At 40.9% G+C, this 23,339-nt stretch overlaps 3 protein-coding genes across 12 annotated transcripts in view; 1 reads left to right on the top strand and 2 right to left on the bottom strand.

Moving 5' to 3' along the window:
• Nucleotides 1-23,339, top strand: part of wdfy4 (WDFY family member 4) — a 69,438-nt gene that overhangs the window by 25,995 nt on the left and 20,104 nt on the right. For 2 of the 10 annotated variants that reach the window (XM_056436358.1, XM_056436357.1), the window contains exons 46-65: nt 128-276; nt 383-497; nt 825-910; nt 1,005-1,069; nt 4,306-4,355; nt 5,226-5,345; nt 5,440-5,563; nt 5,646-5,755; nt 6,915-7,065; nt 7,775-7,866; nt 9,047-9,256; nt 9,367-9,487; nt 10,641-10,798; nt 11,587-11,745; nt 11,832-12,011; nt 12,238-12,420; nt 12,870-12,957; nt 13,597-13,726; nt 13,882-13,937; nt 22,433-22,582. In XM_056436358.1, coding sequence (XP_056292333.1) covers nt 128-276; nt 383-497; nt 825-910; nt 1,005-1,069; nt 4,306-4,355; nt 5,226-5,345; nt 5,440-5,563; nt 5,646-5,755; nt 6,915-7,065; nt 7,775-7,866; nt 9,047-9,256; nt 9,367-9,487; nt 10,641-10,798; nt 11,587-11,745; nt 11,832-12,011; nt 12,238-12,420; nt 12,870-12,957; nt 13,597-13,726; nt 13,882-13,937; nt 22,433-22,503 — 2,418 coding nt within the window. In that variant the 3' untranslated portion in view covers nt 22,504-22,582. Of the gene's footprint in view, nt 1-127; nt 277-382; nt 498-824; nt 911-1,004; nt 1,070-4,305; nt 4,356-5,225; nt 5,346-5,439; nt 5,564-5,645; nt 5,756-6,914; nt 7,066-7,774; nt 7,867-9,046; nt 9,257-9,366; nt 9,488-10,640; nt 10,799-11,586; nt 11,746-11,831; nt 12,012-12,237; nt 12,421-12,869; nt 12,958-13,596; nt 13,727-13,881; nt 14,372-15,431; nt 15,451-22,432; nt 22,583-23,339 lie in introns of those variants that run through there. The other 8 variants (XM_056436366.1, XM_056436365.1, XM_056436361.1 and 5 more) reach the window with 7 other exon arrangements.
• lrrc18a (leucine rich repeat containing 18a) lies at nt 1,083-4,297 on the bottom strand. The gene is made up of 2 exons (XM_056436370.1): nt 3,121-4,297; nt 1,083-2,086 (listed from the first exon to the last, which is right to left on the bottom strand). Exon 2 carries the CDS (start codon nt 2,080-2,082, stop codon nt 1,222-1,224), a length of 861 nt encoding a protein of 286 aa, XP_056292345.1. The 5' UTR covers nt 2,083-2,086; nt 3,121-4,297; the 3' UTR covers nt 1,083-1,221.
• Nucleotides 15,848-23,305, bottom strand: vstm4a (V-set and transmembrane domain containing 4a). Its single transcript, XM_056436368.1, has 8 exons — nt 23,164-23,305; nt 21,487-21,942; nt 18,479-18,532; nt 18,265-18,372; nt 18,118-18,151; nt 17,755-17,900; nt 16,991-17,058; nt 15,848-16,333 (listed from the first exon to the last, which is right to left on the bottom strand). Exons 1-8 carry the CDS (start codon nt 23,210-23,212, stop codon nt 16,181-16,183), a joined length of 1,068 nt encoding a protein of 355 aa, XP_056292343.1. The 5' UTR covers nt 23,213-23,305; the 3' UTR covers nt 15,848-16,180.

Below are 23,339 nucleotides of genomic sequence, written 5' to 3'. Positions count from 1 at the left end.
TCAAGTAAAGCCTGAAGTGCCTGCCTGGCTGCCATGTCATGTCCCGGGAGAGAAGTGTGATGATGTGTATTATGCCTCTCACTCAGGGCTCAATGCATCTCCCTGTCTCTCTTCTCTGTCTGTGTAGGTAAAGGCTAAGATGTGTGTAGTGACGGTGAGCAGCCTCAAAGTGACGGAGGGGGTGCTGCTGTTTGGGAAAGAGAGCCTGCTCTTGTGTGAGGGATTCACTCTGAGTCCTGCTGGAGACGTATGTTGCAGGACACATCACCCCAGCAGGTACAGCTGCGTGTGCCGTACACTTGTGTGCAGAAGAACGTGAGCAGATATTAGCTCTTCAGTTGTTCTGATCTGTCTTCTATGCGTCTCTTTCTGTCCCTGCCAGTGTGAGGGACTCCTTTATTTCCACCATGCTGAGTAAAGAGCTGCCACCAGCTCGCTGCAGACGGTGGCTCTATGAGGACATCAAGGATGCTCGCTTCATACGCTTCCTTTTAGAGGTCAGATAGCCTGATGCTCAAGCAGATGCCTTGTATTAACATGCAGCTTATATTCAGACTACACAGGATTTAGTTGGAATACATTCACATTACTGTTAGATGTCGAAGTTTGTCTGTTCACCCATATCTATCTGATTTGTTTTGCATTTCACTTGCTCCTTCAATTGTTTTCCACAAGGTTGTTTCTACGTGGGGATTAGATAACCTGTTAAGATGCATGTTAAGTCTAGTTCTAAAAAGGATTTGACAGATACAAATATGTTCAAGACACAAATGTCATTGAGTGTACATTTCAAAAGCGCCACGGTGCCTCTCTGTTAATTTTAGGACAACGCTATCGAAGTCTTCATGAAAAACGGACTTTCAGCCTTCCTTGTATTCCTGAATAAAGACCATGTCTCTGCATATAAAAGGTACCACATTATATAAACTGGAGGTTCAACATTTTTATTCTCAGCATTATGATGATTCTGATCTCTTTTCTTTCCGTTCTTGTTCTCCCTTCAGGTTGTGCATGGTAGTGCCGGCATTAAAAGGCAGAGGGGCTGCTGAGGTCATTGCTAATGCCAGGTAAGTGTCCACAGTTAGTCAGTCATGCAACAGCAATATTTCAAGACAGTTGCATATAGTCACTCTTTTTATTTGATCAAATCAAATTCTTGTGACATGTAGAGTATGCTATGCAGATATTATTAAAGCTTTAAGAGCGGCCTTAAAGTGACATTCATTCCACTTGTACGATAGTTTGTGAGGCTGTTTGGTCATTTGTTGGCTTGTGTTCCACCTTGCTTATTCTCCACACATCTTGATTGACTGAAGCCACAGAGTTTGGCACCATCAATCCGTGATAAATCCTTATCGTTATCTCCTCAAACACTTCACCACCTCCTTCTCCTCCTCCTCTTCCTCCTCCTCCTGTAAATCCGTCCCTCTGTTCTTGACATCTCTTGAGGCATGTCCTACACAGGCTGCTCTCATGGACCAGATACACATCTTCCTCTGCTTGTGATTGTTCCTTGTGCATCCCCTCACTATCCCCCTGAACATACGATAGAGGATTTCGTTTCATGTTCACCTTTGTGAGGTTGCGTAGGACTTTTAAAAACTCTGGTAGGTTGATGAAGAGGTTATCAAAAATACCTAACTCTTGAAGACCATCTAGAGCCTCCATAGTGGGAGGCAGGCTGTCGAGCTGGTTCATTCCCAGATTAAGACTCTTCAGGCCGGTGAGAGAACCTAACGAGGACGGTAATCCTGCAGAGATTAGCCGGTTGTTGGAGAGGTTGAGGTGGGTCAGTCCCACCAGGTTGCCGATGGACTCGGGCACAGATTCCAGTTTATTGCTGTGTAGATCCAACAATCTCAATGACCAGAAGCTCCCAATGTTATCTGGGAGTTTCTGTATCAGGTTGCGGCTGAGGTCCAACTCGTCCACGTTGGTCAGTTTTAGGACACACTTTGGGAAGATGGTTATGCCCATGTTGCTAAGGGTGAGTCTGCGACGTCCATCCAGGGTCATCCGTATTGCCTTTTTGATAACCTTGAGGGTCAGCTTTTCTCCTTTGGCTCCGTTCCCTTTGGGCATGGTACTGCAACACACAGAGAATTACTGAACCGGACAGTTTACAATTTCAGCTTGGATTCACCTCTACCCGCAAGAAGCTATAATTAATATTATCTATACCACCACATAGTGCTATAGCAAGTAGTTGTGTGTTTGTGTGTGGGTGTGGGTGTGTGCGTGTGTGTAAGGATGATGTGATTTATTCAGGTACAAGGGCTTATGTACGGCCCGGGGCAGTATGAAAAGCATGCTCTCTGAGGTATGAGAGCTTGAGCTGTGTGTGCGTGCGCGCGCGCGTCTGTGTGCAGTGATATGTCTGCACTAGGGCGCGCTCACCCAGTGTTGCCCATGGGTGTATTTAAGAGCACAGCTCTCTAATTAAGGCTAATGCAGGGGAACAATAGGAAAGAGGCGACACTGGGTAATACAGCAAAAACAAATGAGTGCCGATGCTCCCTCACCATTCAACTGATTGAGCTGCGCGTCTATTTTCAAGGAAGGTGTGTGTTTCATGAGGATGTCTCTCTCACACACATATGTGATATACTGTCAGACATGGATGTACTCTACTACAGTACACGTGTGCATGCACAGAGAGTCAAATCAGGACTTTGATAAATGATAGTTGGGGAGTGTTGGGAGTGCGATGAGGGCTGCGCTCTCCTTCCTTCCTGTCTAAAAGAGCACGGTTTGTGTCTGTGTTACACCCCAAGGCCCTCTCTCGCCTCATTCATCATCCTCAGGATGAGAGAGGTTATCCACTGGTGCTTGTTCCCATTATAACCTCCTATAGAAAACTATTGCATGAAATTATTGCCTGCAATTAGATAACACATACTGGGCCAAATGCAATGATTGATTTAGTGTAGTTTTGCAAAATAATTTGGTCAGGAGTTATTGGACGAGAAGAGGAGTTATTGGATGCACTTAAAGTAGCCCCTCGCCGTCTCAACCCGTTTACTATTTGCAACCTTATTCATTTTTCAGTTTGCATTCTAATGTGTTGTAGTTTAAAAACGTGTATCTACATTTTAAACATAAATGAAGATATAATCTCACCATATTTTATCTTCTTTTTCTGAGTTGACGTTATTTGAGTGACGAGAGGGTCTTTGGTTTTAGAAAAGCTTTGGCTCCCATGAAGTCGTCATTCAGCTCGAAGCCTCTCGCACTTGAAAACACACAAACAACAATACCGAAGTCACAAAACATAAAACACCTTCCAATGTTGTTACATAGAAGTTGCATGGATAACATACCTGGTAATCCTTCTATACGTGGCGGCGATATCGAGAGGAAGGTTCAGGAAAGCAGTGTTGTGTATGTCCCCATTTCTGTGGTCTCTCTACTCCAACAGTCAAGCTTCTTCTTGTTTAACATCGTTACTTAGCAACTAGAGTGCTTGGAGCCAGGACTTTATTGCTGTGTTACTGGCCACAGAGGGAAAAGAGATTCAAGGAGCATTTGAATGCGTTACTAATTTAGATTAAACAAATATAGATGGGTGATACGTGAGTGAACTACGTTGTCCTGTATCTGCTGTAGTATCGATGTTTTGTTTAGTCAAACACATTCTGGTAAATTAATTGGAAAGAAGATATTTTGATTGAGCAGTTTTTGGTCTCTGCGTTTTGTGAAAGAAACTTTTGAGTCTGTGTCTCCATTTGAGTGGACGCCTATTAACGGGTCACCTTACAACATTCTTTGAATAAGCACTTAACACCAACTAAATGACAAGACAGCTGGAAAAGAAACTACAGTTTGACTTGGCGTGTAAGCAGGAAGTCAAATTATTCTTGAACTGTTCTGTGTTGTTGATCCAGTAATTGTTAATCTCTGCTTGTCATTTGAAAACTCCCAGCACGCCGACAATATGACTTCCTCTTGAGGCTGATGGAGACCAGCTACAGTGTGACAACCTCCAGATGGCAACATGTGCTACATCCTCCACGTTTTACTCATTGTCTCTAATAATAATAATAATATTAATAGTAATAATAATATTTTAAATGTATATAGCGCTTTTCTAGACACTCAAATGCTCTATTTTTTAAAGTGTAGCTCACCTCAATCCCATAACTGCTTCTACAGCTGTGCATATGCACGGTTTCAGTTTCCCTTGTTCAGAACTCTTCAATTTTACTTTTCAACATGGGTTGCTAGGCAAAAGAACAAACGCACAACTTTGTGTTGTGGGCAGTGATCAGCCTCTGATGCTAATTTATGGAATTTGTGTTTTTTGGTGCTTTAGGAAGACTCCTGTGGTTGAAAAGGCAGCCCTTGGTAAATGGCAGGTAATGCAATAAACAGACATTCGGTCATTTGGTGTTTGAAGATAAACTAACTCCATTACCATCAGTAGAGACTGTCACAATGTTGTACCGATACTAACACATGTAATCTCAGTGGTGTAATGCAACTAAATACATATACTCAAGTACTGTACTTAAATACAATTTGGAAGTACTTGTACTTTACTTGAGTTATTTCCTCTCATGCCACTTTATAGCTCTACTCTTCTAAATTACAAATGGAAATATTGGACTTTTCACTTCACTACATTTCTGACACCTTTAATTTAAAAGTTATTCTTATATATAGAAAACATGCAAAGAGCTTATTACATGTCATTGTTAGAAATTCAACTACTCACCAGTACAAATACAGCTGAAATAATTAATCAATTAGCCGATTATCAGAACATTTATTTGCAGCTATTTTGATAAGCATTGAAATTATTTTTTTATACAAAAACATGTGATTCCAGGTTGAAAAATTTGATGATTATTTTCTGATTTCCCTTTTATTTATTTAAATTATAATTATAATTGTCATTTAATTAAACAATATATATCATTTTAAAGTGTGTACCATGGTTGGACAGAACAAACATTGTTTGGACTCAAGGTAATTGTGAGAGTAATTTATTTACAATCAATCTATTAATGGAAATAATAACCAGAAGATACATCTATGATAACAGAAATAATTTGTTATAGGTATAATAAGGAAAATGTACATAAAGTTGGGTTATTTTTCACTATGTTACAAGTCCTGCATTGAAAACATCACTTCAGTTAATCTACAATGTTTTTAAACTGTGTGGAATTAGTAATGTATAACTATGCATGTGTTACTTCATATTACTTTTGTCTGTCCTGCAGAGAGGGGAAATAAGTAACTTTGAGTACTTGATGCATCTGAACACCATCGCTGGGAGGACATATAATGACCTGATGCAGTACCCAGTCTTCCCCTGGGTCCTAGCTGACTACCAGTCAGAGGTTAGGTCACACACATTGGCTTCTTCGTCTTGAACTATCATATAGTTGGCGGGCGGTCTAAAGCAAGTGTTTGATTCATTTCTACCCTTTATAGGCGCTCGATCTGTCAAATCCTTCAACTTTCCGTGACCTGTCGAAGCCAATGGGAGCTCAGACAGAGAAGAGGAGACAGGTGTTCATCCAAAGATATGAAGAAGTTGAGAACATCGAGGATGAAGGTATGTATTCAGCTCTTTATTTATCATTCTTCTTCTCTTTGCTGATCACTGAACTTTTATTCCACGTACCTTAACTCTGTAGGAAATTTGACGGCACAATGCCACTACTGTACCCACTACTCCTCGGCCATCATCGTATCCTCCTTCCTCGTCAGGATGGAGCCGTTTTCACACACCTTCCAGACACTGCAGGTTAGGCCTGGGACACTCACTCTTGGTCATTTGTACGCCCTTTAAAAAAAAAAAAGCCACGAGAAAAACAACTCAACTTTTTAAGCTCAGAATAGCATAAAATAAAAAATGGAATCTATAATGCAATATAGAATACAACATCATAACTCAACATTATGATACTAAACAATCAGGCAGTGCAAGTTTTGTGACTATATCACAGCAAACTACTTATCAGAACATAAAAGCTTAGAATGAAAGAAATGATACATGATATGTACTGAATGATGATAGTTGGGCGTTTCTGAATCTATAACCTTTAGAACTTGAAAGGGTTTCGTTGATGAATCAAAGATTCAGTACCGGTTCTTCACACATAAGAATTACGTTATGAGTATACTTCTACAAATTCTGAATGTAATCACTGCAGAGTACTTCAGGTGTGGTCTTGATTTTCCTGAAGAAGTTAATTGTGCATCAGTCTCTTTCCACAAAGCCAAATGCCGTTCTGCAAACCCAGTGCTCCAGATGCACACTGATATTCATCACTTATTTTTACTTTCAAACATAAACCTTCTTATAATCTTCCTCTTACGTGAGATATTTTCAGCTCTGCAGATCCTGTTTCAATGCTGTTTTGGTCTGAAAGCAGATTGTAGAGAGATTTCAATATATATGCAAATAATTACAGAAAGCATCGAAAAGAAGCCAATGCAAATAGCGCCAGATGTTACCAAATTACAATACAGCATCCAATTGATTATAATGAAAAGGCATGCATATTTGATAGTCAAAATAAAGCAATAAAGATGTTAGTCTGGTGAATTACAGTGGCTTTTTGTCTTCTGAAGCACATAACGGGTGTGTAGTAATATCCATAACTGGATTTACATCTCTAACCGAATTTACCGGTATATATGCTATTTTCATTCATTGAGGTAATTGTTTTACTTTAAATTACATCCGTCCTCATGAGATTTCCATCATAGATTATGGAATTTTACAGAAAGATGAAAAGCAAATATTACCTACTTGCATAATACAATGCATAATATAAAATATAGCTCACTACACTGAATCAAGCATAAATGCTTTATTAATATGCCCGTTGCAAAGTTTAGTTGAGCAGTGTATCGGGTGGGTGTCTGACAGGACAGCGTTGTGCCTCGTCTTCCCACAGGGAGGGTTTGACATCCCAGAGCGGATGTTTTACAGTGTGAAGAAGGAGTGGGAGTCGGCCTCCAGAGACAACACGGGGGACGTCAGAGAGCTCATCCCAGAATTCTTCTACCTGTCTGACTTCCTGCTCAACGCCAACCACATCCAGCTGGGTCAGTCACACAAATCATCCTCTGAGTGTCTAATTCATTTTATTGTTTTACTTATTTGTCAACAAATCCTAAGCAAACCAACAAAGTGTTAGTCCGTCTCTCCTGTCTGTAGTTTTGGCAAAACATGTTTGTCTCTCCCTGATGATGGTGTGTTTTGACTGCTGTGGTGATATTCAACTGTAGCTGGTCATTGAATGTATGCGTTGTTTTAATAACTATGTCTCTTATGTATATACATTTTTGAAAAAATTCAAAGAACTAGCTTTTTAAGATGTCTCATTTAATTAATGTAATCTAACTATTTGAGTGGCACTCTGAAGCGGTTGTATACAGGTAAGGGAGGTACTTTTAAAGTGGGTATTATCAACCACAAATCTGTTTACATTCAGTGGTGTTTAAATTAACAAAATATATAAAAGTCTTACAAACGGGTGGAATGCATTTCCTTCCTTCATCAAACATTTGGAAAAATGTATATGTGTGAACCTGCATTGTTTAAATCGACTTGACGAAACTTAGTTTTTATTGTTTGATTGCTAAAGCGTGTGTGTGTGTGTGTGTGTGTGTGTGTGTGTGTGTTTGTGCAAGTTGAGCACGTACTCGTTGAGCACGTACATGAACCACAAACAAAACGAGGAACTACTCATCAACACACTGCGCCAACCCCACAGGGTGTCTTTTAAACTCCTTTTTATCCATATCTCTATAGGCTTTATGGAGGATGGTACCGCTCTGGGAGATGTGGAGCTGCCTCTTTGGGCAAAAGGTGACCCCCAGGAGTTCATTAGAATCCATCGAGAGGTCAGTGAGCCCCGACCTCACCAGTCTTGTCTGTTACAGTTGGCCAGTCTGGACTATTGCATACAGGAACCTTTCCCCCGAGACCTAATAATGTTTGTCAATACTTGTTGATGCATGCGCACATAAGACGCACGGTTTTCGTATCTTAAACAAGTCTCTACTGTAATCGTGTTGGTGGCAGTCGGTCTGTTTGTCTTCGTTCTTTCTACCACAGTATAAGAGACCGATTTTATTCACAGCAGCCACGTCTCATTCATTGTATTCTCTCAAGGCCATCTTGTCTCACAAAGCTTGGTTCAGTTAAATACTTTGAGCACTGACTGTTTTCAAATATAATGACTGATGTGTTTGCTCAAGACAATCTATGAAAAGGCATCTGAAGTTTAGATCACAGACAGAGAAGGACAACAAGCCCATTAAACACTTTTCAGGGCAGGCACAAGGCTCTCCATTTTTCCTAATGCCATTATTTCTGCCAGCTGTTCATTGGCTGAATATGTTTCTTTCTTTTCTTTCCCTGTGTGGTGTTATTGTATATCTCTGTTCTTTTTCTCTATGTTGGTCTGATTTCTTAATTGAGACCCTCCTTTTTTCAATTCCTGGGGCATCTATGATGGTTATCACTCTGTAATCTACTGAACGACTCATATTGCCCACCATTCTCATAAAATTAGGGACTTTAGGAGATTGTTTTTTCTCCCATAGACAAATTAACTCAGGACAATATATCCTTGTTATGATTTTTTTTCTTCCGTTTTCTGGTATTCCAGGATGGGTTTATTAACATTGGGTGTTTGGATACACATGCTGGTCATAAAGCCCACTTTTCCTTATTAACTCTTCAAAACCAATCTCTGGCTAATTCCAGCCAAATCCTTCTTTAATTCAGACAAAAAGATATGCTCATAACACATCTGTGCAGCACCTTGCTGTTCTTGACTTCTAAATTGACTTTTAAAATCATTCTGTACCTGAATAATTTGATTGGTTGTGCATTCTTGAAGAAGTTTCTTGTGTTTCTAAACTCTCATATTAACGTTTTGACTGATGGTTTTGGTCCCACTGCAATACCTATAAGCACTGCACACAGATGTATTTTACGGACTGCACAGCGCATGTATAGTAGTTTTGTAATATTTCTTGACGAGGTGGTCTTAGTTTATGCCACAATTTCTCTTAGGCCTTGGAAAGTGACTATGTGAGTGCCCACCTCCACCTATGGATCGACCTGATATTTGGGTACCAACAACAAGGCCCTGCTGCAGTAGAGAGTGTGAACACGTTCCACCCTTACTTCTATGCTAAGAGAGGCCGGCAGGATGCTAAGGACCCCCTAATCAAGAGCACAATCTTGGGTTACGTCAGCAACTTTGGCCAAGTTCCCAAACAGGTAAAAAGAAAAAGCTGGAAGAAGTGCAAAAATGCATTACTTCCTGCATGTAAGTATTTCACATTGTTTTTGAAAATAATTTTTGTGAATCATCTGTATTTCTTCCATAGCTCTTCACCAAGCCACATCAGCCTCGCAGTGGCACTAAGAAAGACGGGTCATCACCACCCCATCCGACTCCATTTTTCTTTAAACTGGATAACCTGAAGACCACTGTGCAGCCGTATAGAGGTACAGCTAAGGAATTAATAGAAGAGCTCAGACAGAAAACCGTGTCTTTATCCAAAAGGAATTGTTTTAAATTTTGCCAATTATGCTTTCTTGATGAAAAGATAGATACCGCTCTCATGTCTGTTTGATAATAAGTGGCGGCTGGTTTTAGCTTCATATTTAGCGTACCCTGAGCCAAAATGTTAAATGAAGGGACTAAATGAAAAAGATAATTATAACAACTCAATTAACATAGCTGAATTAACATTTGTGCTAAGTAAACTAAAGTAATTTCTATTTGTCACCATTTTGTATTGTTCCTCTTTTATTCTATTTCACACCATTTGATCTAAATCATTATATATAAGATGTGCCCAGGTCTCAAGAGGATCGTTGAAACGGAGCAAGAATGTCCATAGATTAATTTACACTATGGAAGGGTAGAAGGAGCTATCTGTTAGAGCTACAATATGGTGATGACTCTTCCGCTGAGCCCTACTTAATAATCGGAATATCCCTACAGGCCCACTGAGGGAGAGGAGATGAATCTGCGAATGTTCAGGGAGAGATTCCTGCATATTACATTTCATATTAAATCTGAGACTGTCTGATCCGATCAATAAGCAGATAGAGATGAATTGGAGGAAGAATGGTAAAACTGATGCAGACACAGTTTCTTTCTTGGGATTTAAGAAGCCGAACTGACGATGGGATATAATGATTTCTGCCTGTTCCTGCATGAATAGGTCATTTACAGGCACAATTACAGCCACTTTCTCACTGCATCACACACACACACACACACACAACTTGTGCTGTCCAGGATGCAGGTGTTCCCGCCGGACAGAGCCTCAGCTTGTGACCCGGGAATAGCTGTTTTAATTGCCTAGTTTTCTGTGGTCAGTTTAATTAAATTCTTCACAAGTTTACTGAGCGACCAAACTCTTTAATGTGATGTTTTTGAAGAGCCATTACCCTTATTCGGCAAGGCTAGTTTATTCAGGTATACATAAGGCAGAATAAGTTCACTCTTTCCATTTTTTACACTATAACTTTGTTTATGGTGCAACTGACACTTTAAAAAACAGAAGAAAAAAAAACATCATCTTACTTTCCTCTACAATTTCCTGCTGATGGTGCAGAAATCTCAGTATCACTGTAAACCTTTCTGCAGAGCTGCCGAGAGGCCCGGTGGGTCAGATACTGTGTCTGGAAAAAGAGGTCGTGGTCCTGGAGAGAAACTGTCTCTTCCTGCCTCCTCTGTCGGGCTGCTTCTTCAGCTGGGGCTTCCCTGACTACAGCTGTGCCTTCGGAAACTTTGCCACGGAAAAGGTTTGTTTGTCAGCCGACACAGTTGGTCAAGTTGGCATTGTTTGTATTGCACAACCTTCCAACTAGGAATCACATTTTACCCAACATGCATATGAAGCATCTTACTGGTTGTGGGTAAAGCCACGCACTCATGCAGCCAGTATCCGACGTCACTAGTCGCGCTCAATCAAAACAGCGAGGCGGTCTCTCTGATCTGCCGAGCTTCACCTCACTTCAGAGCGCGACACACTGATGTGTGAGCTGTGTCCACTGGTTCATTGACAGCTATTTAGATACATACTTACTTAAATAGTCATCTTAATTTGTCAAATGTATGTTGTCTAAATGTTCTTTGTTGTTGTTAACTGTTGACTCTTTGCAATTTATTTATTACTTTATTATTATTATTTCACTTTATGTCGGACAAAAGAGACAAATGTATTTTCGATTTTCTGTTTGTTCAACATTGGAAAATTGACAATAAAGATAACTTTGAACTTTAACTTTGTACTTTGAACTTTAAATAGTAATTACACTATACAATACCTGCTTGATGTCTCAGCATTGTCTTGGTCTTTGTTTTGTTAGTTTGTGTGTTTTGATGAGTTTACGACACATCATAGATAAAATGCGGTAAGATACATTGGGGAGCATATCTACATGGGTAATATTAACAAGATAATTTTATACATTAAACAAATAATGTGTCTGCATCACATTACCTTATGAAAGTATAAAATATGCGAACACATGGATAATTAATTCACTCACAAAGTCGTAATGTTCCACTTGTGTCTGTCCATCTCCAGACCTTTGCTGTGTGTGAGAGTTTGTGTGACTGGGGGGAGACGCTGTGCGCCGCCTGTCCCAACCCGACAACCATCGTCACTGCAGGGACCAGCACTGTGGTCTGTGTGTGGGATGTGGCCGTCAACAAGGACAAACTCACTCGCATGAAACTCAGACAGGTTAGTTTGCAGCTGAAATGTGCAACGGGAACATCCAGGATGCACAAACGCACTCGGAAGAACATTGACCCTATTTTTCTTTTTAGCCGTTATACGGTCACACAGACTCCGTGACGTGTCTGGCTGTGTCCGAGATCCACAGCATGATAGTAAGTGGCTCCCGTGACCTCACCTGTATCCTGTGGGATACAGAGGAGCTAAGCTACATCACCCAGTTAGCAGGGCACACGACGAGCGTCTCTGCACTGGCTATCAATGACCTCACTGTAAGTCCACCTTCTTCTTTTTGTTTTTCTACCTGCTCTCCTCTGGAAATCTATTGTTCTTCTGGTCTTGGACATTTTTTGGCTCAGTGTTGTCATGTTGTTCCTCTTCATTCAGCCACCAGCAGAAGAAAGAGAGGCTTCTCATTGTTGACACCGTGCAGTTCCTCTTTGTGTGCGTCTCGGCCTTTCCACAAATAGGCGTCAATACTTTATTCTTCTGTCCAAGGGTGAGATTGCATCATGTGCAGGACCTCTGCTCTACCTGTGGACTATGACGGGTCAGCTGTTGACCTGCACTGACGTGTCCTGCGGGCCTCAGGCAGACATCCTGTGTGTCAGCTTCACACAGCGGCACGAGTGGGATGCCAAGAACGTAATTGTCACTGGCTGTGCTGACGGCATCATTCGGGTGAGTTTTCTTTTTTTATATGCTTATAATAATGTAATATATATTATCTCTCATACACACAGTGGCGGTCTTTATAGTCACAGCCTTTTGTGTGACTAAAAGATCAGCGGGAGAGTCTGCTTTCTCTTTTTATGGTATTCCAATGTGGCTTGAATGTGGCAAAACTTTGGTTTTAGCCTTCTGTGTGTGTGTTTGTTTGTTTGTGTGTGTGTGTGTGTGAGTGTGTGTGCATATACTGCCTCTCTGCAATCAAAGCTGCAAACTCTAAATTGGGCTTCACTTGGGATCAGGTGCCCATGACATATGCACAACACACACACAAATGGTATTATTACTTTGTTATTACCTTGAGTTATGGTGTGTGTGTGTGTGCGCACACGTTGGTGCTTGTGTGATTGTTATGTCGAATTATGTCTGATTTTGCTACTCGTTATGTGTCTCTCATACAGATATGGAAGACAGAGTACACCAGAACACAATTACCTGGCCCTCCAGAAGAGCCTGTGTCCCCGGGGCAAGACCGAACAGAGAGAGACGGTAATGTTACTGGCAGCAGGATGGGATATACATATAGGTTTTTTATTTATAACCACACAGATTATGGGAGTGTCTGACAGTAGCGAAACAGTGCGAGTCACTGTTGCGACCGCACAAAAGGAAATTATTCTTGTGTTTTGTGTTTCAAAAGAAGCCCATCGCTATCTAATTAGATAAATCCTTAAGTGTGAGATGATGATCTTTAACCGCTCATCTCAGAGCTCGAAAGCGTTGTTCCAGATGAGAGCTTGTAATGCTTACCCCATCCCTCACTAGCACTAGGGCTAGCAGGAATTATGTTGTTATAAAGTTATTAAACATAGAGGCAGTAAACACTGATGAGTAATTCTGCTGACGTGTGTGCGTGTATAATTTAGAAAGCAATAATACCCAGATCCAATTTGGCATACGTTGGTTACAGCCTCGCGTCACCTCATAGGAGTATTACACCTGGCAAATTACGTTGAGGCAAGTCTTTACGTAACACTGAAGCATTTATATTCGAGGGATTTTTCTCCCTTTAGCAGCAGATATAATATCATGTGTTTGTGTGTGTGGTTGATCACTGGTGCAGGGTTACAGAGGGCGGTCACCGGCCCTGTGATCTATAACGAATGAGGGTTGATGATGTCTCCGCAGTGAGCAGCTCACGCCAGGTCCAAGCCTGGGAGAGACGTCTGGTGTTATGTCGAGAGCTGAGCAGAAGCCAGGCTGCGGCACAGCGGCGCAGCAAGAAGAGTCCGGCCATCACGGCGCTGGCCATCTCCAGGTACGGTACATGTCATGCACCTGACCACAGCAGAGAGGGGGAGGGATTTAGTTTACATTTGAACAACATTGTTTTAATTCAAATACATTTTGGGGGAAAACAGAAAACCTTGACATAACTTCCCTGTTTTCAATGATTCTCATCCTTCTGTGCAGGAGCCATGCTACTTTGTTGGCAGGCGATGCCTGGGGCAGAGTTTTCACCTGGACCTGTGAGTGAGGGCGGGGGGGAGGGGGGGGCAGGGATTGAACAACATCTTGCCTCCAGCTTCCATTTCTACACCGACCTGAGACACTGATGGATTTTCTGTGTCAGAGTGTGACACCAGCTGAGCCCTGAGCCCTGCTGTAGCTCAGCGCTGCTCCCCGTGTGCATTCAGCAAGAACTGTTACAATATTTAGTTCATTCACGTCTCAGAAAATATAGAACAGTTTATCTCCGACATTGATATCTAGCTCTGCATTTGTCTTTGTAAATATTAAATATCAACAAATGAATAAAACTACTAACTATTTGCATAATACTTCTCCTGTGAGTGATCTGGATTATATTTGGACATCTTGGTTGGCCAGTACTTCTATTTTTAATTTTTCGTTTCCTGTGAGTTAAATAAAGGTGAATCCAGAAGGATACTGGCTAAACTTCTCCAGAGTGTCTGGGTGAATTTGCATAAGAATGTGATGTGAAAAAAATCATTTAAACAATCATTCAATTGACCCGGTGCTGCTAACGAGGGTGCACGGCGGAGGCTTCAAGCTGACAGCGAGAGGAAGTGTGTGAATGATGAGCACGCTTAACCTATGTTCCTGAGAAACGGAGCTTCTTGATAGCATTGTAGAGCTTGAGCAGTTCACTTCTCACGAAATGCACGACAAGTATCCGTGATCATAACAAGTTAGTTATGCACGTCAGCATTTTGTGCTATGGGGGTTGTAGCGCTTTGCTTCGGTTTGTTAGTTTACTGAGATCACTTTGTGTGTGTGTGTGTGTGTGTGTGTGTGTGTGTGTGTGTGTGTGTGTGTGTGTGTGTGTGTGTGTGTGTGTGTGTGTGTGTGTGTGTGTGTGTGTGTGTGTGTGTGTGTGTGTGTGTGTGTGTGTGACAAATGTGTTTTTAGCCACATCAGACAAACATTGATTATAATCCTTCAGGGGAAAAGTACAATACTCACATTCCTTCATCAATGCACTTATGTTCGAATAAATAAGTCGGCGTTTGAAATGATGGTGGATTGTGGATGCTTGCTGTCTTTCTGGTTGCTTTTCTTGCTTGCTTTCTGGTGCACATGCACCACCCCTCTCTGTCATAAAGGAAGAGGTCTTTCTCTTTAACCTTTGTGTGTGTGGCTAATTGTGCTAAGTGGAGTAGCTTAATAGAGTGGAAAATAGTGCTCATAATTTTCCCAGAGAGCGAGCAATGACCTTCTCTAAAGCGAACAGCCATCTCCATTCTCTCTACATCGCTGGTTTTATGGTATTAAATGTCAAACCATTGGGTTCCTCAGAATAATTAAATCAAATAAATTATTGCACCTAGGCAGAACCATCTTGTAGCCTAACCCAATTATAATGCACTGTAAAGCTAATTATTAACCATGATTACAATTAGTCTAATTTGAATAAATGTAGTCATTAGCGGGTTCATCCAAGTCAGTGAGTCTGAACTGTGGGGGATGATGGTCTCTCTCTCCGGCTCTCCCACTCACAGAAAGAGGAGCATGGAGAAGGAGACTGATGCACATCCACACCCTTTTATCTCCATCCCATTTTTCAATCACCGACCTTCACAAAATGGCCTACACCCTTCACCTTTCTTGGGTACTTGAGGCATATTGCGTGCTGCTTCCAGGATTCATATGTGCTGCTCATGCCGTGCCGTGCTGCACCGAATCCACCGACGCCACCACTGAATGTAATTTTGCATTAGTTTGTCTTTTGTTGTGTAAAGAGATTTAACTTGTTATGACCCCAGATAAATTACACTTTAAGAAGGTAATTTAAAACTATATATGAATTAAAGAATGTCAAGCCGAGGGCATATATTTATTAATTTGGGATATTAGTACTATAATTATAAATGCATTTAAAAAGTGTGACAGTGCAGTGTCTTACTACAGTAAGAGAGCCTGGGCAACAGTTTATTTCCAAATGGTCTCCTGAGTTTATGTAGAATAGTTAACAGTAAGAGGTTCTATAAACATCTGGCTCACAGGCCAGCAATGTCAACAAACAAAACAACAGAATTAAAGATCCCAAAAACTGCTGAGCTGGAATGGATCTGTGCAGAGGAAATACAAAACCCTCATTTACCAACAGTTGTAGCATACAGCCATACAGCCGAAACACAAATGCTAAATGCCATACTGATAGTTCATAAATATTGTCCTTTGGTTGCCGCTCAGTTCAGTTGCCCTCATGGGAGGAGCCATGACCTCCAGGTGTCCAGACCGGCCGTGTTTACAGCTGTTTTTCCTGGAAGACAATCTGGGCGTACACAGTGTCTGGGCTGCAGGCAGCGGGGTCGGGACTGGAGGAGGCCGGGGGCTCCGGCCTCGGTCTGACCAGCTCCAGTTCTGCATATGTCAGACTATCCTCCTGTGAGACCCGATGCTGGAGGAGGGAGGGAAAGAGTGAGAGAATCTTGATGGAATATACTCCAGAGGAAAGATATATTATATCAAGATATATTTAGTGAGCATTTCAGGAAAAATAATAGATGTGTTTAGAGAGTATATCTTGGAACATTCAGTTTACTCAAATAACATTTGGTACAATAAGAGTCCTATCCAACGTCCCCAAGTCCTCCTATTTGCACTAATCCGATCGATATGTTGGGGCAAAAGGAATGCGCACATCTCCGGAGCTTTGTTTCACCACACAATCATAAGAACGGCATCAGTAGAAATACTGATGATCCTTAGTTTGAGTAGTTATATATTTGGTTGACATTTTTATTGTAGATATAAAACCAACGAAGCACTCTAAATAAATAATTGTGTTTGAGAAGCAATAAAGCTAAATAGAATTATCAAGCTCATAACTGAATGAAGAGATGGCAATAAACTCCTGTAGACAATTGTGCAGTCGTGAGACGTATTCCCTCCGTCTTGCATGTGCCTTAATATCAAGTCTGTGCGTGGAAAAACATTTTCAAAATGTTAACACATACATTTTAACTGTTATATTAAGGATATATGTTTTCTAAGTCATTGTCTGAGTGAAGTGGAATTTGGTGTTTGTATGAAGGATGAGAACAAGGAGACTTACAGTGGAGGAACTCCTGAGCTGAGTCTTTAACCTTCTGGGCTTCTGAGGTCTCTTTGCAGCAACAGGCACTAAAAGAAGAGATGATGTTAATTGACTCAGAGACTTTTATATCAAACCTCGTCATGATGTAGTTTATTACAGAAAATTGAGCTTTTTCCTGTCATTTCCAGGATCAGTGTTGATTTGACATCATATATACTCAGCTGGATTTAACTCAAATACAGGGAAATTAAATGTCGCTGGATACATCATCTTCTGCTTGTGTACTTGCTGGATACCTTAATTTATTTCAAGTTGTATTCACCCACTAATTGTGTTTTGGGGTCTGGAGTCTACTCCCATACATCCAATGTGTTTCCATACGAGGTGAAACTTAAAAAATGTATCCTCTTCTATGGGGTGACACTATTAAAGCCACGGAGTGCCTCGAAAACAAAAGTGTATGAAAATATTTTCGTGGTTCAAAATAACATAAAACGTAAGATGTATCTGAATGCAGTGAGCAAAGTCTTAATTGTATTGTTTTTACTCCAATTCTTGTGAAATATTGGACACTTTTACCTCTCCAGGATGATAAAAACAACCATAAAATCCAACATTCTGAAAAGGAAAAATACTCTCCTCATAACTAAGGCCATATTTAACCTATGATGTCGGGTCATAACTTTGCTTTTTTTGAACAGGTCACAAGGCAAATAAATTGAGGAATCACTGAAAAATGTATATTCTTGCAGAGGATATGTTCTGTACTTATGCCCCTTTACCTTTGGTTGGTATGTGTGGTGGGGGCACCTGGGGGAGTTGAGGGGCTGCTGCTGCTCTCCTGTCAGGCTTCTGTCTCGGGTCTTTCCTTTGGGCTCGTGGGGAGGAGCTGGAGGAACTGCTAGAGCTGGTCACCGTCTCTCCTGAGCTGCATGGAGCAGATGAGTTTTTAAAGTTTTAATTACATCAATCATTATTCAAATTAATTTGCCAATTCTTCATTTGATAATTTATAATAATAATAATTTCATAACAAGCAATCCAAATTCCAAAATATTAAATTGGAATTGTTTGTCATTCTATTGATAACTTCTCAAAGTAATGAATCCATTTTTACAGCAGTAGTTTGTATTCAATAACTGCACCTGCTTTCTGGACACCTCACTATAAGGTACCTATCTGTGGAGAAAGTAGCATAAAAAAATCATGTTGATTTATTGTTTTGAATAGAAAAACTGAAATAAAAGGTGAGAAATGTGAAATTACAGATGGAAAACAAATGAGGGTTTCACCTTTGAGCCTGTGTCTTCTGTGAAAGTATTGGCAGGTGAGAACCAGAGTGAACATGAAGATGGACAGCAGGCCCAGTGAGCAAATCAGCACAGCACACAAATACACATCTATAAAACAAAAACATGTAACTCCTTATATGACTAACAGCTCCGTCAAAGAAAGACTTGTATGTGGTGGAGTAAAACAGAAGAAAAACTCGAGATGAAAAGGTACCTGCATATAAACGCCACAGTCCTTCACTGCTACAATCCTCGACAGTGAAGTGCACTTCAGAAAAATAAGAGAGAAAAAACAAGTTAAAAAATAGTACGTTGAGGGAGGAAAACTGCACCCAGACTGCGTATCTTTTTTTATTTGCTGTGGTCTCAACACACCAGACAGACTCAGTGGTTTCCATAAATATCAAAACTGCACACTTGGGGAGATTCTGCTGTAGCACCAGCCAAACACACACACACCCATACACACATACACACATACACACAGAGGCCTGGTTGTATTGCTGTTCTTGGACAGAGTTTGGGGGTTCCCCGTTGCTCTGCATCTCCACTTCTTTTGGCGGTTGCTTCCCAATCGTTTAATGTTGCAATTGTCTCGTGTGTGTGCTTATAAGTGGGAAAAGAGAACAAATAAGGAAGCTGTTGTCAGTGTGTGTCAATGAATGATGGTTTGTATATAGGTCAGGGGTATTTAGCAAGAGGTTGAGGAGAGAGTGAGCAGGCTATGTACATAAATTACTTAGTGTCCCATAATGGGTTTTTAATATGTCTTTTAAACACAGGTTGATAAACATATTAATAAGAAATGATAAGATATTAACTCTAATTGACTTCTAGCCGGTTTCCAGACTGCTATACTGCCTGCAGAATTGTCAAATGTGGTCTCAGCCATTCAGTCTGAATATCATGTTAATTAATGTCAGGGAGCAACACAATGGCTTTTGTGTGAGAAAAAATGAAAAACTGGTTCAGATGTTTGATCAGTTTTACAAGCAGAAAAATCAGCAGACGTATAATGCAACACAAGGCATGTGTTTTTCAAGATACTGCTGTGTTTGATTAGATCTTTATACACCTAATTATTTCTAAAATATGTATCCAGTCGAAGAAAAAAATAGTTTAAAAAAAAAATGGTATCATAGACATAACAAGGAAGGAGGCTTTGTCACATTCCAATGCCATACAAGGGCTTGCAATATGCTGTTTTTCTCATTCTTAAAATAAGTGTTAGCTAAATGTCACAATCATTTCAGAGGGGCATTCTATGATGTTTTATTGGACTGCATTAGGTTGGATGGCATTCCTGTTATATTGTCCCCTGTTGAACACAAAAAGTTAACAGTTAATGTATAACTCAGCCACACATCTGACCTTTTAATCTGTGGTTAACCACATGCTAAATAAACCTCACAGCTGATCAGTGCACCAGCCCCAGGTTCACAGGTTGACTTTTACAGAGCTATTAAAGTACACATTCTCTTCAGATGTGTCTACACAACCTCAGGTTTATAATGCACATGTTTTCATGGAAAGCTGAAAACCATCAGGTGCAGATTTAGGCTCATCTGCTTTACCCCATCGGTGCAGCAGCGAAGTCACGACACAGGAAAACTAACAAACCGCTAAAACCGGCAGAGAGTTAAATACGATGTATTCCAACGGTACAGACAGTCGGCTCATTTTTCCAGTTTATAAAAGCAGAAATCACTCGACCATTAGGTCTGAAGTTATGGGAGAGGACAAAGGTCTCAAATACAATTATATCAGTGGCGTGTGGTCTTTGCTCTGAGATCTGCAAACTGAATTTTAGAGACAGGGGTTCCCTAGGTGACAGTTACAAGTTAGTTTTCTCTTTATTTACCCTCGCAATGTCAGATCTTTTGTCTCTGGTTCTGTGGTCAATGCATGTCGGAGATGCCTGAGGTTGTGTGGCTTCCTTCGTGGGACATTGCCCTGCATACAGGGCAGGGCGTTGTCAGATGGTGATATTTGACTAAAACCACTACGCTTCTCTGGCATGCAACTAGTCAAAGGTAAACGGTGTCAGGTGAAGCCAAACAGTATTGTATGGTCTTCGATATCTCGTGAATCCCTTTTATCTAGTGCATTCCACTGAGAACGGTGGCCTTCTGATAAATCCAGTTAAATCAGATGAAGGATCGTACAGTCTAAAGAAATATACATATATATATATATATATATATATATATATATATAAAACTGCATGTGATTTTAATTAGTTCTTAACCTGATTTTTTCAATTTGTTTATTACATTGTGGCCCAGACTAAATAAGTTCCACTGCAACCAAATTTTCGAGTATATTTTCTGCTGAGGCTTAAATAAAATTAAAGCCGGAATGCTGACGTCATGTATTGCAGAGTTTCTGAACAAAGACAGCTCAGCAGCACTCTACCTTTTGCTCCTTGCACTCTTACACAGAGTGATATTGTCGAGTGTGGTTTGGCTGTTGAGCTCATTGTTTTGAGATGGAAATGCCAGAGGATTGGGGTCATACTCAGACACACATACAGCGAAGCAAAGCCAGAGTAAAAAAAATACATGCAACACTTTTCTATTTGGCCTTGTCCTTTTCTTTTAATAAAACTGTTGCTCCTCCTTAAAGCGGTTATTTCCATTGCCAGATAACATGGACAGCATGTCTCAGCTGAGTGTGTGTGGCTGTAAGGGAACTCCTTGGAAGTGAATATTCCATGGAAAACACTGTCAGATTAATAACAGTGTCCCCTTTGGGTTTAAACAAATATAAATGTAAAAGACTTTATTCATTTATTGTCAAAGGCCAAATGGTGTACAATACAATGCACACTTTTTCTGTTTTGCCAGGTGGTCATGAGAGATAGAATTGCTTTTCTTTACTCGCCTGCCTGGACCAAGCGAAGATTGAATTCATGTTGAATAAATTCCCTTGCATTTGATCTGACAAAAGGCTAAAAAGTGAATGCAATCTGACCCCCTATTGTGCTTTGTTTCACTGTCTGATTCATTTTGGCTTGTCCTTCATCAGGAGATACCTCCCAAATGCAGTAGGGTTTAACATAAGGACATGTAGACAGCAAAGATGCTCCATGAGAAAGGGTTTCAAACCCCCCCAAAATAGGACTTTTAGCCCATTATCAGCCAACAATGGGCCGTGGCCCTGTCAACAGACAATGTGATGTGACATGGAGTGTGCAGTGTGTTAAAGGTAGCATTGGATTACCTGTTAGCTGTGTGGTGCTGGTACCATTGGATGATGCTCTCCATATGTTTCTGTGTTTGCGAATCTCTTGAACCCTGCAGGTGTAGAAACCCTGGTCCATCCCCGCTGTCACATTGAGAATCCACAAGCGGTACATCTCTCCCTCCGTTTCCTCGTACAGACGAAATTTAAGGTGTGGGAAACGCCGGGTGTAGTTCCCAAACAGCTCAATTTTCTTTATGCCCATCTTCACAATCAGAAACTGAGAGGACTCGAGTGCGGGAGGAGAGGGCGATGGAGCGGATGGAGGGGGCACAAGAGTGGAAGCAGCCAGAGGAGAAAAGAACCAGCGTAGGATGAGGACGCTGCCGCTCCTCTTCCTCTGAGATACCATGCAGGACAGTGTCACGTTGTCGTTCTCCGTTACCATGACAACAGGCCCAGGGGTCACTGTCACATTCAGGCCATGACATACCTCTGTTGACAGAAGTTGACAAAATTGTTATTTATATTTAGTGAGAAATATAGATTTTTTTTTGCAGACCACTTACTCTATTGAAGGTGCTCCTTTTTTCTATGTGTGCTTGTTGTATTATGTGTGGTTAATATGTTTTGTTTTATGACCAAACCAAGCTATAAAACATACTTTCCAAGCCTAAGAAAACTCAGAATCCTAGTTAAATTAGTAATTAACTACAGTTGCTAATGAGTCTCACATGGGAAGCGTCTGAGTTTGTCTAAATACGACAATTATGTTTAATTGGCAGGAAATGAGAGTTTGTTTAGATGCACACCCACAGTGGCTGCTGGGATTTAGGATTTTTAGATCTCTCATGATCACTGGTTTTACTTAATGGCATTCCATCACTAGATGGGAATTCAGTCTGTAACAGCTAGAAAGTGGAAGAGGACTGAGAGTCTGAAAACTAAAACACACTTTGTGTGCCCCTCTTTCACTTCCTTTGAGGTCTCTTTATTCTCCCTCCAGCTGGGTCAGGTCTGACTAGAAGAGACATGAAGTCTGGACACAAGATGTGAAAGCAGACCGGCAAAGAGAATCTACAGGTGGGAAACATTCGCCTTCAGTGGAGTACGGCACGCAACGGGCAAAGAGAAGCGCGACATGATAACAGGGACCATATGGGCTGCCTTGTGGTTTTTTTTTTTTTTTTTTGCTGTGTGAGTTGGGGAATCTCCCTCAGGGTCCGTCTACACTATTTATTGTGACAGCAAAAGCAGAAAAGGGACTCAAACCAAACACAAAACAGAACTAAATCAAAAGATCATAAGGCAGGAAATATTAGTTATAGGTCCACTTGATGACCCGTTATGGAATTAAAATCATTCTGAGCTTTTCACTGAACACAGAACAAACTCGCTTAACTTCACAACTGGTTAATAAACAAAGCCATTTGCCCAGTCTACAAAAGAACCTCCTGTAACCTTAATATTGTTGTCGATAATTATTGCACTTGAAACTTTTGGTTGTTTTATAGACGCTGACTATTAGGATGTGTTTTTTCCCCCCACTGTTTGACATCATTTTCATTCCACAAAGTAAACTCAAAGCGTATGGTTGCACATTGGTGCATGTTAGATGATAGATCAAGTTACTACTTCAGACACATTCCCTTACTCTCTTTCTTGCCTGCTTGCTCACTTTCTGACTGGTTATTGCTGTAAACAAGTTAAACTTACCTGTGACCAGAGCCTTAGTCAGGACAAGGACCACTATAGAGAAGTACATTTTCCACAATCAGCGAATCCATAAACCCAGACAACTGCACAGCACTTACACATGAGCTACATTCACAACAGAGCCTGACTGGCCAACAGCAGAGCCTTTACCCACTATTGACTCTTCTCCTCTTTCT

The sequence above is a fragment of the Pseudoliparis swirei genome, chromosome 17 (genome assembly GCF_029220125.1).
Source record: "Pseudoliparis swirei isolate HS2019 ecotype Mariana Trench chromosome 17, NWPU_hadal_v1, whole genome shotgun sequence".
Classification (NCBI taxonomy): Eukaryota; Metazoa; Chordata; class Actinopteri; order Perciformes; family Liparidae; genus Pseudoliparis; species Pseudoliparis swirei.
The sequence above is the reverse complement of the archived record's forward strand: the minus strand, read 5'-3'. Positions and strand labels throughout refer to the sequence as shown.

Excerpts from the sequence above, each read along its gene's own strand:
- lrrc18a (XM_056436370.1), bottom strand. The coding sequence starts at position 2,082 with ATGCCCAAAGGGAACGGAGCCAAAGGAGAAAAGCTGACCCTCAAGGTT.
- vstm4a (XM_056436368.1), bottom strand. The coding sequence starts at position 23,212 with ATGTACTTCTCTATAGTGGTCCTTGTCCTGACTAAGGCTCTGGTCACA. Across the intron at positions 18,533-21,486 it reads CAGCACCACACAGCTAACAG|TGCACTTCACTGTCGAGGAT; the intron begins GTAATCCAATGC and ends ATTTTTCTGAAG. Across the intron at positions 18,152-18,264 it reads CAGAAGACACAGGCTCAAAG|ATAGGTACCTTATAGTGAGG; the intron begins GTGAAACCCTCA and ends CTTTCTCCACAG.